Source organism: Pteropus vampyrus, unplaced genomic scaffold, assembly GCF_000151845.1.
Source record: "Pteropus vampyrus isolate Shadow unplaced genomic scaffold, Pvam_2.0 Scaffold45, whole genome shotgun sequence".
Classification (NCBI taxonomy): Eukaryota; Metazoa; Chordata; class Mammalia; order Chiroptera; family Pteropodidae; genus Pteropus; species Pteropus vampyrus.
In genome coordinates this window covers 6,891,600-6,904,882 of record NW_011888826.1, presented here as the reverse complement: position 1 = coordinate 6,904,882, position 13,283 = coordinate 6,891,600, and the positions used below count along the sequence as shown (strand labels likewise).

The window sequence follows — 13,283 nt, the reverse complement described above, 5'->3', positions numbered from 1 at the left end:
GTCTGGGGCGGGCTTTCCGCGCGGCCTACCTTGACTTTTTGCTGGACTTGGGTTTGGGCGTGGCGGTTTTTGCTTTCTTTTCCTTTGGCTCTTTGGGGATCTTAGGGGTTCTCGGGGTCTTGGGTTCCTTGGGCTCTTTTTTCTCCTTGGGTTCTTTCGGTTCCTTCGGATCTTTTTTTGCCTTCGGCCTTTTCTTTTTCTTTTTTTCTTCTTGAGACCCGTCTAGTGAGTTCCTATTTAGTTCTGGGTTGTCAACCCCACCGGGGAAGTCGTCTTTACCAAAACTTTTACTGGGGTCCTCTGCAACGATGTGGTTGTTTTTCTTTTTCTTCTTCTTTTGCTGTGGCTGCTGCTCTATCGACGGCAGGTAGTCATCACTCTTCACTAGCTGAGCGTTCGGTCCACTAACCTGAGTCATATCCGGCACTGGTTTCTCTAGAAAGGGCTCCGATGGAGAATGCTAAAGAGACACAAATAGGAATTGAAATTAGTCTACCATGCTTTGTAGTAAAGAAAGGAACTGAAAGTCAGTGGCTGGTGTTTCTGAAGGTGATTCTACACTCAAGGTAGCAAACGTTTTACCAACTATACAGTTGTAAAATCTATCACTGTCTCTCATCCAAGAAATATATATTTCTTTAACAGGAAAGCTTTTAAATAAACAGAGCAAAAAGGGGCAACTTAGTGATATACTAAAAAATTTAGTTCAAGAAGGAAAAAAAATTCTCAATTTGCTGAAGACAGCGTCCATTTTCTTAGAAGCCTGCGTGGAAAATGGTAAGTGACAAAATATCAGCAAAAGCGAACCCATAAAGAATAAATTGAAGTGGAATTCTTTTCTCTATGCAGGAATGGGAACTCAAACTAATGATATGTAGTTAAGCCACTTTTAAAAAGAAAAAGTGTACTGAACACTGAGATTCGGGTACTAAAAATTCGAAATCAAAGTGTAAACATACGAATCTTACACAGTACGGGTGGGTCATTTCTGATTTAAATGACATTAAAATGTCAAATTAAAAGCACAAATCCAAACTTAATGATTTCAAATTGGTAAAATTTCTTGTACGAATATGAAATGCAGATGGCATTTTTCCTAAGTTATTCAAGTTTTACATTTCTAAATTTCACTGAGGAAAAGAGAACCCAAATAGTCAACTTCACATGCCTTGCAGGAGATGTCTGACCTTCACAAGGTGTCTACACAAAGACGGTCATAAAGGCCATAGAGAATCCCACACTTCACAGTGACCGGCCTCGCAGCCCCGCACCCAAACCGGGCAGGAGTAGAGTAGCATCTCCACTGTCAATGACGACACCTAATGAACCTTTACCTTTCAACCAGATACTTGAAAATATTATATCTGCAAATCCAACTCATTTTCTGCCTTTTTCATGTGTGCTCCAGATACTTAATAGTAACTATAATATAAACGGCAACAATGATGGCAGCTGCTAGTGTTTACCGAACGATCGGACTGTGAGCTAGGCTTGTGCTAATAAGTATTTTACACCCTGGACACCATTCGATCCCCACGCCAGCCCTAAGAGCTGGGTATGGACACTCAAAGATGCAGCAACGTGCCCAAGGAGTTACAGGTGGTGACAGAACTGAGATTGACATCGAAGCTGATGGCTCGGAGCCCATGCCCCTCACCACACCAGCTCCAAAAGAGAAGGGCTGAGAGGCCTGATCCAGGTCTGCAGAGGACTCGTGAGTAACTCAGAAGCCAAGGCTTACCATCAGCCAAGTACTGCAAATTAGATTTCAACACAACCAACATGTATTGAGCATCTATTTCATGCCGTGTACTACGCTGGGTGCTTTTAGGAATTAGTTCGCCTGAATGTCACAACAAAGATGAGATCGTCTATCCCCATCTTTCAGAAAAAGTCAAGTCTGAAGAGATCATGTGACGACCGAAGGCCACACCACAGGGGACGGAGCTGAGATGTGAGTCCAGGTTTCTTAAATCCAGTCTTCTTCTGACTCCATCCATCTCATGAAATCTTACACCTGGGTATCCTTCTGGGAATGGCTCCACAGGTTTCATTTGCTCTCCAAAGTGTTTGGTGACCCAAAAATGACTTTAAAAAAAAAAAAAAAATCACTGCCTGAAAAAGTAGTTATACTGTTGCCACTAAAAACCACCGTGGTTACTAAAGAAACCTACATTCAATTCTCCCTCTGCACAAATTTAAGAGAAAGAGCCCAGAACTGTGAGGCAAGAGATAAAGATTCTCGTCCGGGCCCTGCCGTTAGCCACATTATCTGGGGGAAATCATTGCACTCATCTGGCGTTCATTTCCTTCCCCTGCAAAATGAAGGGTTGGGTCAGATGATTTCCAAAGTCTCTTCCAAAATTGCCCTTTCTCAGTCATACTGAGCGAGAATGAACTGGAAAGGGTACGGTATACAGGAAGAGAGAGGAGCAAGGGCAGAACCTGAGCAAGACGCCCGGATGTCAATCTACAAGAGTGGGACTCCACGTGGAGATGGCACGGCTACCCCAAAACTGAAGAAAGTCACCCCGCCCTCTATTTTTCCCTCACAAACACTCTTAATAAAAGCCAAGCAAGGAGCTGTCCAAATCATCAACCCCTGAGAATTAATGGGATGTGACTGAACTGCTTCATTAAAGTTGTTTAAATTAACTGTTACATATTATTTCCTAATGTAAATCAAAAAGAAAAAGCCGTATCTTTTTATAAGAAACATAGAGATCAAACTTATTTGGGACAAGCTATTTTTCAGGAAATTGTTAAAAAAGTATTTCCTGGAAAAGGAAAGAGTGAAGTCTACCCGTAAACAATGCTTAAAACTTAGAATACTGAATGAATTCCAAGTATGTGTACCTTGCTTTAATCTGCGTGGCACCGACTCCACAAAGTGCTGGCTTCTAATGAGAGATGCCTGGTACCCATTCGTGAGTCAGAAAAAGCATAAAACACCTAATACAAAAAGACTGAAAATTTATCTACACACTTTAGCATCCAAATGATTTTAGATGCTCCTTTTGGTAATAAATGAAGCCATAAATTAGTCCCTTAAAAAAAAAAAAAATGTAATCCATAAGGAGGAGAAAACATAAACATTAAATACAAAAAAAAAGTATTAATCCTGTTTGATATGCAGCAAAATTATGTTTTGGTACTATTTGAAATAGGGTGAAAAAGGTGCTCAGAAATATTTTAATGTTTACCAGACCTACATCTCCTTAAATCTTTTAGAGAAAAGCTGTTTTTGTAAACATTTAACAGAGAACAGATGGCCCGCCTTAATCATGTGGGGGAAAACCTGGAGCTCACAGTAAAACCCTGACAAAGTCCCCGGGGCCCAGCCGCGTCCCGCCTGCCTCCCCCAGCCACCCCCACCGCGTGGCACCATCCTCTCTAACGCTGTTTCACTACAGCGGACATTTCCCCATCAATTCCCACGGCCTGACAGGTAATCAATGCCATTAACATCCGATATTACCACACAGCGCATTCCTAAAACTTCTCATTTATTAGAGCGAATGTGGAGAATGTTAGGTACCAAAGGTATTTTCAAATACACCCCACAGGACTGTCCGCGCGACACACTTTGTACTCTAATTCCATATGCCTGCTGAAATATTATGGAGCATGTAAGAACCGTGCCACGGACCTCTGCGACATTTAACCGAGTGAACTGCCGTAAACTAAAGATAACGGTGCCATCCTTAACTCCATGGTTTACAGCATGTAAATGAGAGAAACACCCAAACAAGTTATCTGAAATAAAACAGCAGAATTAACAGAATGCAAATGTATCCACAGGAGAGCTGTGGGGGAGGGCAGCCCCTCCGTTACCTATAGGTGAACATGACCCGAAATGCCCAGCTTTCACCGGAGGGAAATGAAAAGGTGTGGAAGACACTTTTCATCTACCTCAGGTGTGCTTTTCCTCGAAGATTCATCAGCATTTTCTGTCTTAAAACGGTATCTTATTTAACCATGTTGCGCCTGAATTATATTCTTGCAGCCTCGATCTGTTAGCAGTGTCCAGTCACATGAGTGAGCAGTGTGAGGCTGACAGACAGTGCCAATGCTTCCCACAAGCACGACAACATTTTGTAATGCAGGACATCTCCGGACAAACACGTTATTTACTGAGTGAGTGATACAGTCAAGTCTGAAATCAAAACACTACTTTGTGATAAAGAAAACATACTACCAACTGGACGAGAGTGTCACGGTCCCTCGGGGAGACCTGAATCTCCCCACAAATTAGGCTAAAGGGGGCCCTTGTGCTCAGAGAAACGAAGGTTCTGGTGAAGCGGCAAGCCCGTTACGACCCCAGGAACAAGAAATAAAAGCTTAACACACACAAAACTATGGTTCCAATGATTTGTAAAAATATAAATGTTAAATACTCATTTAAGATTGAAATGTACCTTTTTCTTAATGGCTTTGGTGACACATTTCTATTACTGACATTTTTCACTCTTATTTTCCCAATATTCCTCAGCTTCTTGATCCCTAGATACTCTTTTGGGTGGGGGGTGGGGGAAACCCAGCATAAAAACAAGCTCAATCTTCAACCAAAAGAGTGTACAAGGGCTCAAAAGCTCATTTAGCAGAAGTTCAGTAAGTTCAGTTGAGATTGTAACATCTATTTCTTGGCAATGACGTTGATAAAAAAAGAATATGCATTCAATATCTGGTGCCCAATTCATTTATTCATTCAACAAATATTTGAGGATATCACAGTAAACAGACAGCCGCAGTAGCTGCAAGGTAAGAGCAGAGCGCCTGACACAGGCCGACACTGAGGCGGCTTCTCGAAAAAAGTCAGCCGGGTGCTGGCCTGGGTCACTCCTCAATGGACCATCCTGAACAACAAATCATGACTGAGATTGGGTGACTGGAGGCATAAAAATGCACTATAAGCAAGCTTTTAAGACTGTCTTTGTGGGGGAGTAGACCAAATGAGCACTTATTAGTTTGAATAGTCAACTAAAATAACTTTAAAATTGATTCTTTGACATAAAATAAATAGAAAAATATTCTTAAGAAGAGGATCAACAGTTGGAAAATTTTCTGCTCAGCTAAATTTGGTATTAGAGCTAGGGCCTCAAGTTCAAGTCTTTTTTATTAGTTTTATCCAGCTCATTCTTAACAATTTCCAGGAAAAAGTTATTTTTTGAATGAGTACATTTATGAACCAAACACACAAATGAACAATATCGGGACTGTTGCTCATATGAATTAAGATGATACAATGTATAGAACGTTTTAAAGTTTAGGATTTTAAAAGGTATTTCATGAAAAGAAGACTCAGGTCACATGAGTTTAGAGAATTCTGGACTAGGCAAAATTACACAGTTTTCTTTACTGCAAAACTCTCCAAGCCTTTTCTATACTGAGGGCATATGAATCACCATGTGTCCTAAAGGTATTTAAGCAGAGCATGCCTCTTTTCCAAGACCATTTTGAATAAAAATGTTCTTCAAAATGTACTTTGGGTTATACTGATATAGCTATAGCTGGGCAAATCCATCCATTCCTCTGCAGTGGGCATAAGTGTGTAGGTCTGTCTGTCCATCTGAAAGCAATGGTTAGCGAATGTTTTACAATATGGCACATGACTATGAATAAATATAATTTTATATAAAATGTACTATAACAGCTCACTGAATTGGCAGTTTCTTTGATGCTCAATTTAAGTCACTGGTAGGAGTAAAATAGGAATATTAGTATAATCATATAAACATGCCTTGCATAATTTCTGTTACATACAGTCAAGATAATTATCAAATTAAATATAATGAATGTTGAAATATCATAATGCAATAATTTATCTTTGCCTATAACAGAACCTTTAAATTTTAGAATTGAAAAATAAAAGTTTTAATTACTATTGAAATACCTCGTTTAAAAATCATCCAAAGGCATTTTTGAAACTTTGTTTTTCTGCTTGTGCTTTTAAGCTGTCCTTGGAATAGATTTGCCATACACACAAAATCTTAAACAGGTACAAATTAACATGAGCCACTTATATGGCATCTAAATTATAAACACATTTTGAATTACCAGAGTGCAAAATAATAAAATAATAAACCAAGTGGTCATGTTAAATTTAATGCTAAGTGGTTTCAGATCAGATATGGAACACTGACCATCTACCACGTATTTAGGAGTGAAACTATACCACCAGAACTGTCAAACGGCATTTTTAATGTGTATCAAACACACTGTTGTGGTGTTTTTACAGCCAGTTTGACTAGAGTTACACAGCAGTGGAACTCCACCAATGTTAAACTCTTTCTGAGAGTCTGAGAAATCCCAGAGGGCAGACTCCCTGCCTGTTCTCTATTCTGAGTTGGGAAGGTGCAGCTCTGCAGCCCGAAGCCACGCGTCAGCCTCTGGGCCTGGCCCGGCTTAGAGTGACAGGGAAAGGATGCGGGGAATAGCTTGGTGTTGGCAAAGAGACGTCCTGGGACACTGTCCTGAATGATGTTTTAAACCATGTATTGTGTAATTACATGTGCAACGTGCTCTGTTAAACATCTTCCTGACCTCTTCTCTTTAAGTCCCTATAATAACTCCATGAGGTTAGTGAGGTGGTGATACTTTGCTCTTTTATAAACAAAGAAACTGAAGCTTTAAGATGAAATCACCCAAAATTATACAGGTAGACAATGGTAAACCTGAAATTCTAACCCAGGTGCGGTTCCAAGCCAGTGTAAGTGTGACCGGGCGCCCAGAGCTGTGGTCCACACGTGGCTCCAGGGGGACAGCGAGGGGGTCTCCAAGCCCAGCTGTGGCCACACCACAGGCCCAGGGAACAGCTTCGAAACCATAAAGACCCAGTTCTAAGACGTTCACCCTCATTTACAACTTAAAATGGCTTTTTATTTAAATTTGGAATTTTTACCTTCAAAGGGTCGAGGAAGAACTCTAGTTTAGTTCCAAACAAAAACTGAAGAATCACTAACTTTTCTCCCAAAGATAAAAATGTGGGTCAAGAACTGACATCCATATTGTGCTATGCAGCTAACAAACATTAAGAATCTCAAAATCACCCTGTTTGATGGAAGTTGAGTTCAATACAATCAACATACTTTGTCCCAGGGACTGAACTGAGTCTTCCAGAACTGGAAAGAGATAATCCCACTGCCTGCTCTCCCTTGAAAACTCTCCCAAAACTGCCTTTAAAAAAACAGAACAAACAAAAAAAACCTTATATGATTTTTAAATTTAATCTGATATATTTCAATGAATCTGACGTAGTCGGTTCTTTTCTCCAGTTTGGTAACAGATCATTCTACTTCTCAGGAGAAGTACCAGACGAAGTCGTGCACTAACATTTAAGGACCAGGTAGCTGGAACAATGTGCTTATACAAACACTCACAAACACACCTGCGCCTAGGACACAGGACTGAACTGATGTTAAACTGAATATACTTTTGATGCACCTCCATTGCTTCATAAATGTTTAGGAAAATTAGCTTAATTACTTATATAGGACTTGAATTACATTTTTACATGTGTTAGTTTTCCAAAAAGTGTATACAGGTAATCGGACTGTGCTCCTGATCTTGAGAATCTCCTAAAGTACTTTTAATAAAGTGGGGGTGGAGAATGTAGGAGGGCCAACAGAACCTATCACTACTTTGAGCAGGGGAGAAACAGAAAGCACCACAAATTTAATACAATTCAAAGCTTATCGCGGTGGTGAAGAACTCTGTAGGTGTGCCAGGCCACGAGCAGAGGGGGCGTCCCCAGCACGCAGCAGGCCTGTCCACCCGTAAAGACGGCACCCATTCTCCTCCAATGGCAAACCCCAAGGACAAGCAGGGCCTGCCATGTGGAGATCACAGCGCCTCTGACTTAAAATAAGCAAACCAAAACATGAACCCATTAGAGGAATCTGAGATACAGTCATACTTTCACCCTCTTGTTCTAAATTTCTTAGTTCCTTAAGGCAGTATATTCTCAAGTGTTATCTTTTACCAAACGTTCTGGAAGTATGAATAGAAAATATAATGAGTATGCTCAGGGTCCTTAACAAAGTCTATTTTATTGTCTCTCCCTTTGCTCTTTCTTCCTTTTCTTCACCACCTTGCATATGGCGTTCCCTCAGCGGGCTTGACTCAATAAACATCAATGAATGAGAATCTACAGACCCAATTCCCAGTTCACAGACATCTGTCTTGCTCATTTCAAGTTAGCTCTTAGGTCTCTATTGGTCTCAAAGGTGTGTGGAGGCTTGAATTTGGCAGCAGAGATCCAGACCTGACACTACCCAGCTTACCAGGGATCGAACTCAGCAAAATGTAAGACGACAGTGCTTACATTTTGGGCCCAGCCAAAATGTTTTGCACAAGTAGATCCTATTCAGAGATGCTAAAGACAAAGACCAAACTTACACACTAAGCATAACACTTAAGTTCAATTCACTTATTTTGCTACCATTGGTATACCCAATAGCCTGTTTGATCCCTTAACTGGGAAGGTGAAACGTATAGGATTTGACTCTGGAAAAGCAATTTACACCAGGTTTGCATTTAGGTTTCTACTACTCTATAATGGGCAATGTTAAAAGCAACTTCTCACGCTATTCCTATGAACTTCTAAAGTCAAGTATCAACAGACTGAAAGGAAGATGTGTTTTTATCTAACATTGAACCACCCCAAGGGTTTGTGTAGAAATAAGAATAGAACAATACTTGAGGAGGGAAAAATCAGTTTATAAAGAGCTTAATGATAAAGCTAATTTACACACTCTAGCACGTTCTTCAGGATTCAGAGACTGTGAGTCTAGCAAATATAGTTGGCAATAAATGTTTACCGATGGACTACTTTGGTCCTCTGAGAACTCATCCACATCCTACAGGAGGCAGAATTCTGAGATGGCCCCATGTTCTCCACCTCCTGCCTGTGGGGAGACCTGTGACTTCTGGTGAGAGAACATGGCAAAGGTAAAAGGTAAAAGGATTTGTGATTAAGGTCTGTCTCAATCAGCAGGTTTTGAGTTACTAAAAGGGGTGGGCCTGACTTAATCAGGGGGGATTTGTAAAGAGGGGTGGGCTCTCCCTGAGGGTTGGAGCCTCCGTTGCTGGCTTTGAAGAAGCAAATGACTACGGTGGTGAAACCCACCATGGTGAAGAGCTGTGAGGGCCTCAGGGAGCGGAGGGTGGCCCTGGGTGACAGCCGGCAAGAACTGAAGCCCCAGTCGCACAGGCACGGGAAGCGGACTGTGGACAACGACAATGGACTTGGACTCGATTCTTCCCCAGTCAGAACTCCAGATGACAACGATGTCCTGACACCTGGCTGCAGCATGTGAGACCCTGAGCAGAGGGCCCAGCTCAGCTGGGCTCAAACCCTGACTCACAGAAACTGGGAGATAAGAAAGGGTTGTTGTCTTAAGCCACGAAATGTGTAGAAATGTGTTACACAATAACAAACAATTAATGCATACCTTGGCATCCTCTGCAACTCTCATCCAAAATTTTTTCAGTCTTTTTTTTTTTTCTACCGAGGATCCATTTTCCAAGCGGGACACACACCCTTCCACATAAAGACAGAAAGCACAACGGTCTCTCCTTATACCTTCGTAGTGATGCTGCTGCTGCTGGTAACACTGACAGCTTGTGTCACAAGCACCGTTCCAGGTTCATGACAACCTTTGTGAAATTATCCCCATTTTATAAACAGAAAAACTAAGGCACACAACAGGTTAAGAAATTTGCCCAAAGTCACAAAAAGCTGGTTAGGACAGGAGTCAGGACTCAGCTCAGCAACCTCTCTGCAGAGCCCACGTCTCCACCATCACGCCCACCACGGCGCTCAGGCTCACACGCTCCTGCTGAAGTTTCTCCAATGAGGAGGAGGCCGTGACGGCAAAGAGGGCTGCAGGGTGCAGGGGAACAAGTGGACAGAGGTGGGACCCACTCGGCCCTCGGCCCTGAAGAAATACGGGGTGTGGCTGTTACAGGCCAGGCGGAGCCTGACACCATTAGACTACCGCTGAAATACGTCACAGGGAGAGGAATTTTAAAAGAAAATCACTTCATTTTCAAGTAAGAAATAGAAGAAACTGCACTATAAACAATATTAAAGGCTCCTGATACTTCTTCTAAAAGGAAGTTTATTGCACATCAGAAACAGTCAGTTTAACACTTAAAGGGGATTGTGTCCCCATGACTCCTTCCAGCTGGAATTACACATGAAACAGAAGACACCAAAGCAATTAAGTATTTTATAAACACTGCTGAGGGGTCAAAAAGAGGGAGGTTCATTCACTGACTAATAACGCAGTAATAAACAAACAGCAATGTTATGCAACTGAGAAAATTATTATAATTGAATCTACACAGCTGGGCAGAATAGAAGCCTGCTTATGTATATTAGCTCACTAATGCTTTGTGTACGGAGGTTTTAGTTTTAGAACTGTTTCGGATTTGAGTCCCTTTTATAGTCCGATGTTTTCTCTTATCTGAATTCAATCCCACAATTACAAGTGCAGAACAGACGATAAGTCAATGAAATGCCCCCACCAATTATTTGCTATGCTATTTATAATACAAGTAGTTAGTTAGGAAGTTAAACTTTTCTTGAGATGTACTCACTTTCCATCTCTTCTGGAGACATTTTACCTTGTTTGAGAGTAGCCGTATGAATAAGGAATGACTGAGGGGAAAGCCCAGAACAAAGTAGCTTTTCACACTGTAACATTTAGCTACTACTGTGTTCTCGGAGTTTCCTGCGCACCTTGGTATTTTCCCCTTAGCTGAGACAGGCAGGGAAATGCAGCCGCTTACCATACCGAAGTTTACATAAATGCGTCACAGAGGGACAAAAGAATGATTCCTGTTTCCCTTGAATCGTTGAGGTCCCAGCATCAGGATTGGAGAAACATTACTATTCTCTTGGGTTGAAGAATGAGCTTGGTAGAAGTCCACCATCCTTCCATCAATTAAATGTAGTTAGAATGCAAACCAAAACAAAATATGTTTCTCTTTGGAAGATATTCTAGCTAGGTATTATTCTGATTACTACATAGAATTTTTTCTTAATTGCGTGACTAAATCTGAACCAAAAAAAAAAAAAATTGTGATCTATGTCAAGTTCCCATCTGCATAAAACCTAACTAACTTCAAACACAAATGGATGATTAGCTAACCATCAGGGCAGAGGTACAAATGTATCTTCAACAGGCACACATTTTACATCAATGATATCTATTTTTATGAGATAAAAGTACTAAAGCTTTAATGGTGGCAATTAAAACAGCCAAGAGTTTGAGTAGCTCGATGGCTGAGTCACAGACCTTTTACCTATAATGGGATCCATTATATTCCCTGAACTCGGTCTTGGGGAGTGAAAGAGGAACAGCTTTTTAAATATGGTTATAAAACAGCCGTACCCTCTGAACTAAGCTGTTTCAGTTTAAACTGCTGTGTGCTTTACCCTGCACCTTAACATCAACAACCATTCGGCGCTTTCTTTATAGTTCTTAGATACTTGTGTCTATTCGAAAATATTTCAATGATTTGAAAATGCTACAAAGATGCCATTATGTAATAGTTTTTACTTGAGAAATCTGTTTCTGCTTTAACTTATTTATATTTCAAAAATTCATCCATTTTAAAAATGCTTAATTTCAGATAACTTCTGACAAAATACCATTTGTGCCTAAAATATAAATACTTATGTTTTGATATTCTCTTTTAAAATACAATTTAGGGAAGTGGATAAGAATGTAATTATTCATAATAAGATGGCATGTTTTAGCAATAGATATGTACGAAGATCAGCAAACAAAGGAGTAAGCTTTTTTTGTGGCAGTTTAACATTGTTTTTGAAAAGTATTAGAATAATAAGCTCTGTAGTTGCAGAATTTAATAGCTATCTAAATCTAGTCCAACATTAATCATTTCTCTAATTTAAGAACCTAAAGATGCTTTCTTTAGCTTCTATTATAGAAAATTCAGAAATGTAAATAGAAATTGTCTTGGGAACAATCTCACAAGTTTTTGTATCTGTCATCACCACCATTCCCACAGACAGCTAGCAAACAGGAAACGACATGCAAAAAGATTTACCTTTCTTGACCTCCCATCTTCTTCCAGCTCCCGTCATCTTTCTTTGCTGCCCGTTAGAGCCGAATCCTCAAAAGAGTGACAATATTTGCTGTTCTCCTTCCATTCACTCTTGAATTTGTTCAAGCCACACTAATATTCTACAAAAACGGCTCTTGTCGAGGTGACCTCCAATGGCCTCCTCGCTCATTCTCACTGGCCCGACCTGTCAGCAGGATCGGACACAGCTGCTCACTCCTAGCTTCTTCCCGTGACCTCCAGGACAGCCCTCTCTCCTTGACCTTGCAGGCTCTTTCTTTACCAGTTTCTCATCGACTTCCTGGCCTGTAACTTCTGAGATGCTCCACGCTTTCGTGTTTGGATCTCGGCTCTATCTACGCCTCCTCCCTCATCAGGTGCCATTGCTCTAAGTACTACCTATAGGCTATGATTCTCAAAGTGCCTTCTTGAGCCCGGACCACTCCTTTGAACTCTATTCTTCTCTATCTTAATGTCACTTAGATGTCCCGATAAGCATCTCAAATTTAATGCATTCTAAAACAAACAGGTCTTGATATCTCCACCAAATTCCATCTCCAAAAACTATTACTCCACCAGCAGCAGAAGCCAAATATGTGGAGTCATCACTGACTATTCACTTAGTCTCAAATACCACACTCAGTCCAACACATCACATCTATTCAAAACCTCCAGTGTCTTCTCATTTCATTCACAATATCTGAAGTCCTCACCATGGCCTACAGGCCTTAAAATGGTACGGACTCCTGCTACCTCTCTCATCTCATCTCCTAAAATTTTCCCCTTTGCTCTCTACCATTCTAGCCACATTGATTCCATGGTTATGATCCAAAAACAAAGGCCAAGTGCCCCTCTGCCTCAGGGCCTTTGCACAGGCTGCCTCTGCCCTCAGAGATCTTACCTAAATATCTCCAGGGCTCGTTCCCTCACTGCTTTCAAGAGGGCTTAGTCAGCAATAGATTAAAGCAGATATGACAAAATGTTAACAATAGGTGATTTTATATCAAAGATAAATGGGTGTTTATTGCATTATTCTTTCAACTTTTCTGTAGATTTATAAATTTTGAACAATCAGAGTTGGAGGGGGAAAGCTCTTTGCTTCCACAACGTTATTCTCTCATACCTGGTGCTGACCACCCCGCCCTCGTCGGCCCTTACCCGACTCTCCCTCCATGTCCTCCCCAGGTTTC

General features: G+C 41.0%; 1 protein-coding gene across 2 annotated transcripts in view; it reads right to left on the bottom strand.

Moving 5' to 3' along the window:
* Nucleotides 1-13,283, bottom strand: part of CHD7 (chromodomain helicase DNA binding protein 7) — a 125,085-nt gene that overhangs the window by 83,179 nt on the left and 28,623 nt on the right. For both annotated transcript variants that reach the window (XM_011359192.2, XM_011359193.2), the window contains exon 3: nt 30-460. In XM_011359192.2, coding sequence (XP_011357494.1) covers nt 30-460 — 431 coding nt within the window. The remainder of the gene's footprint in view (nt 1-29; nt 461-13,283) is intronic.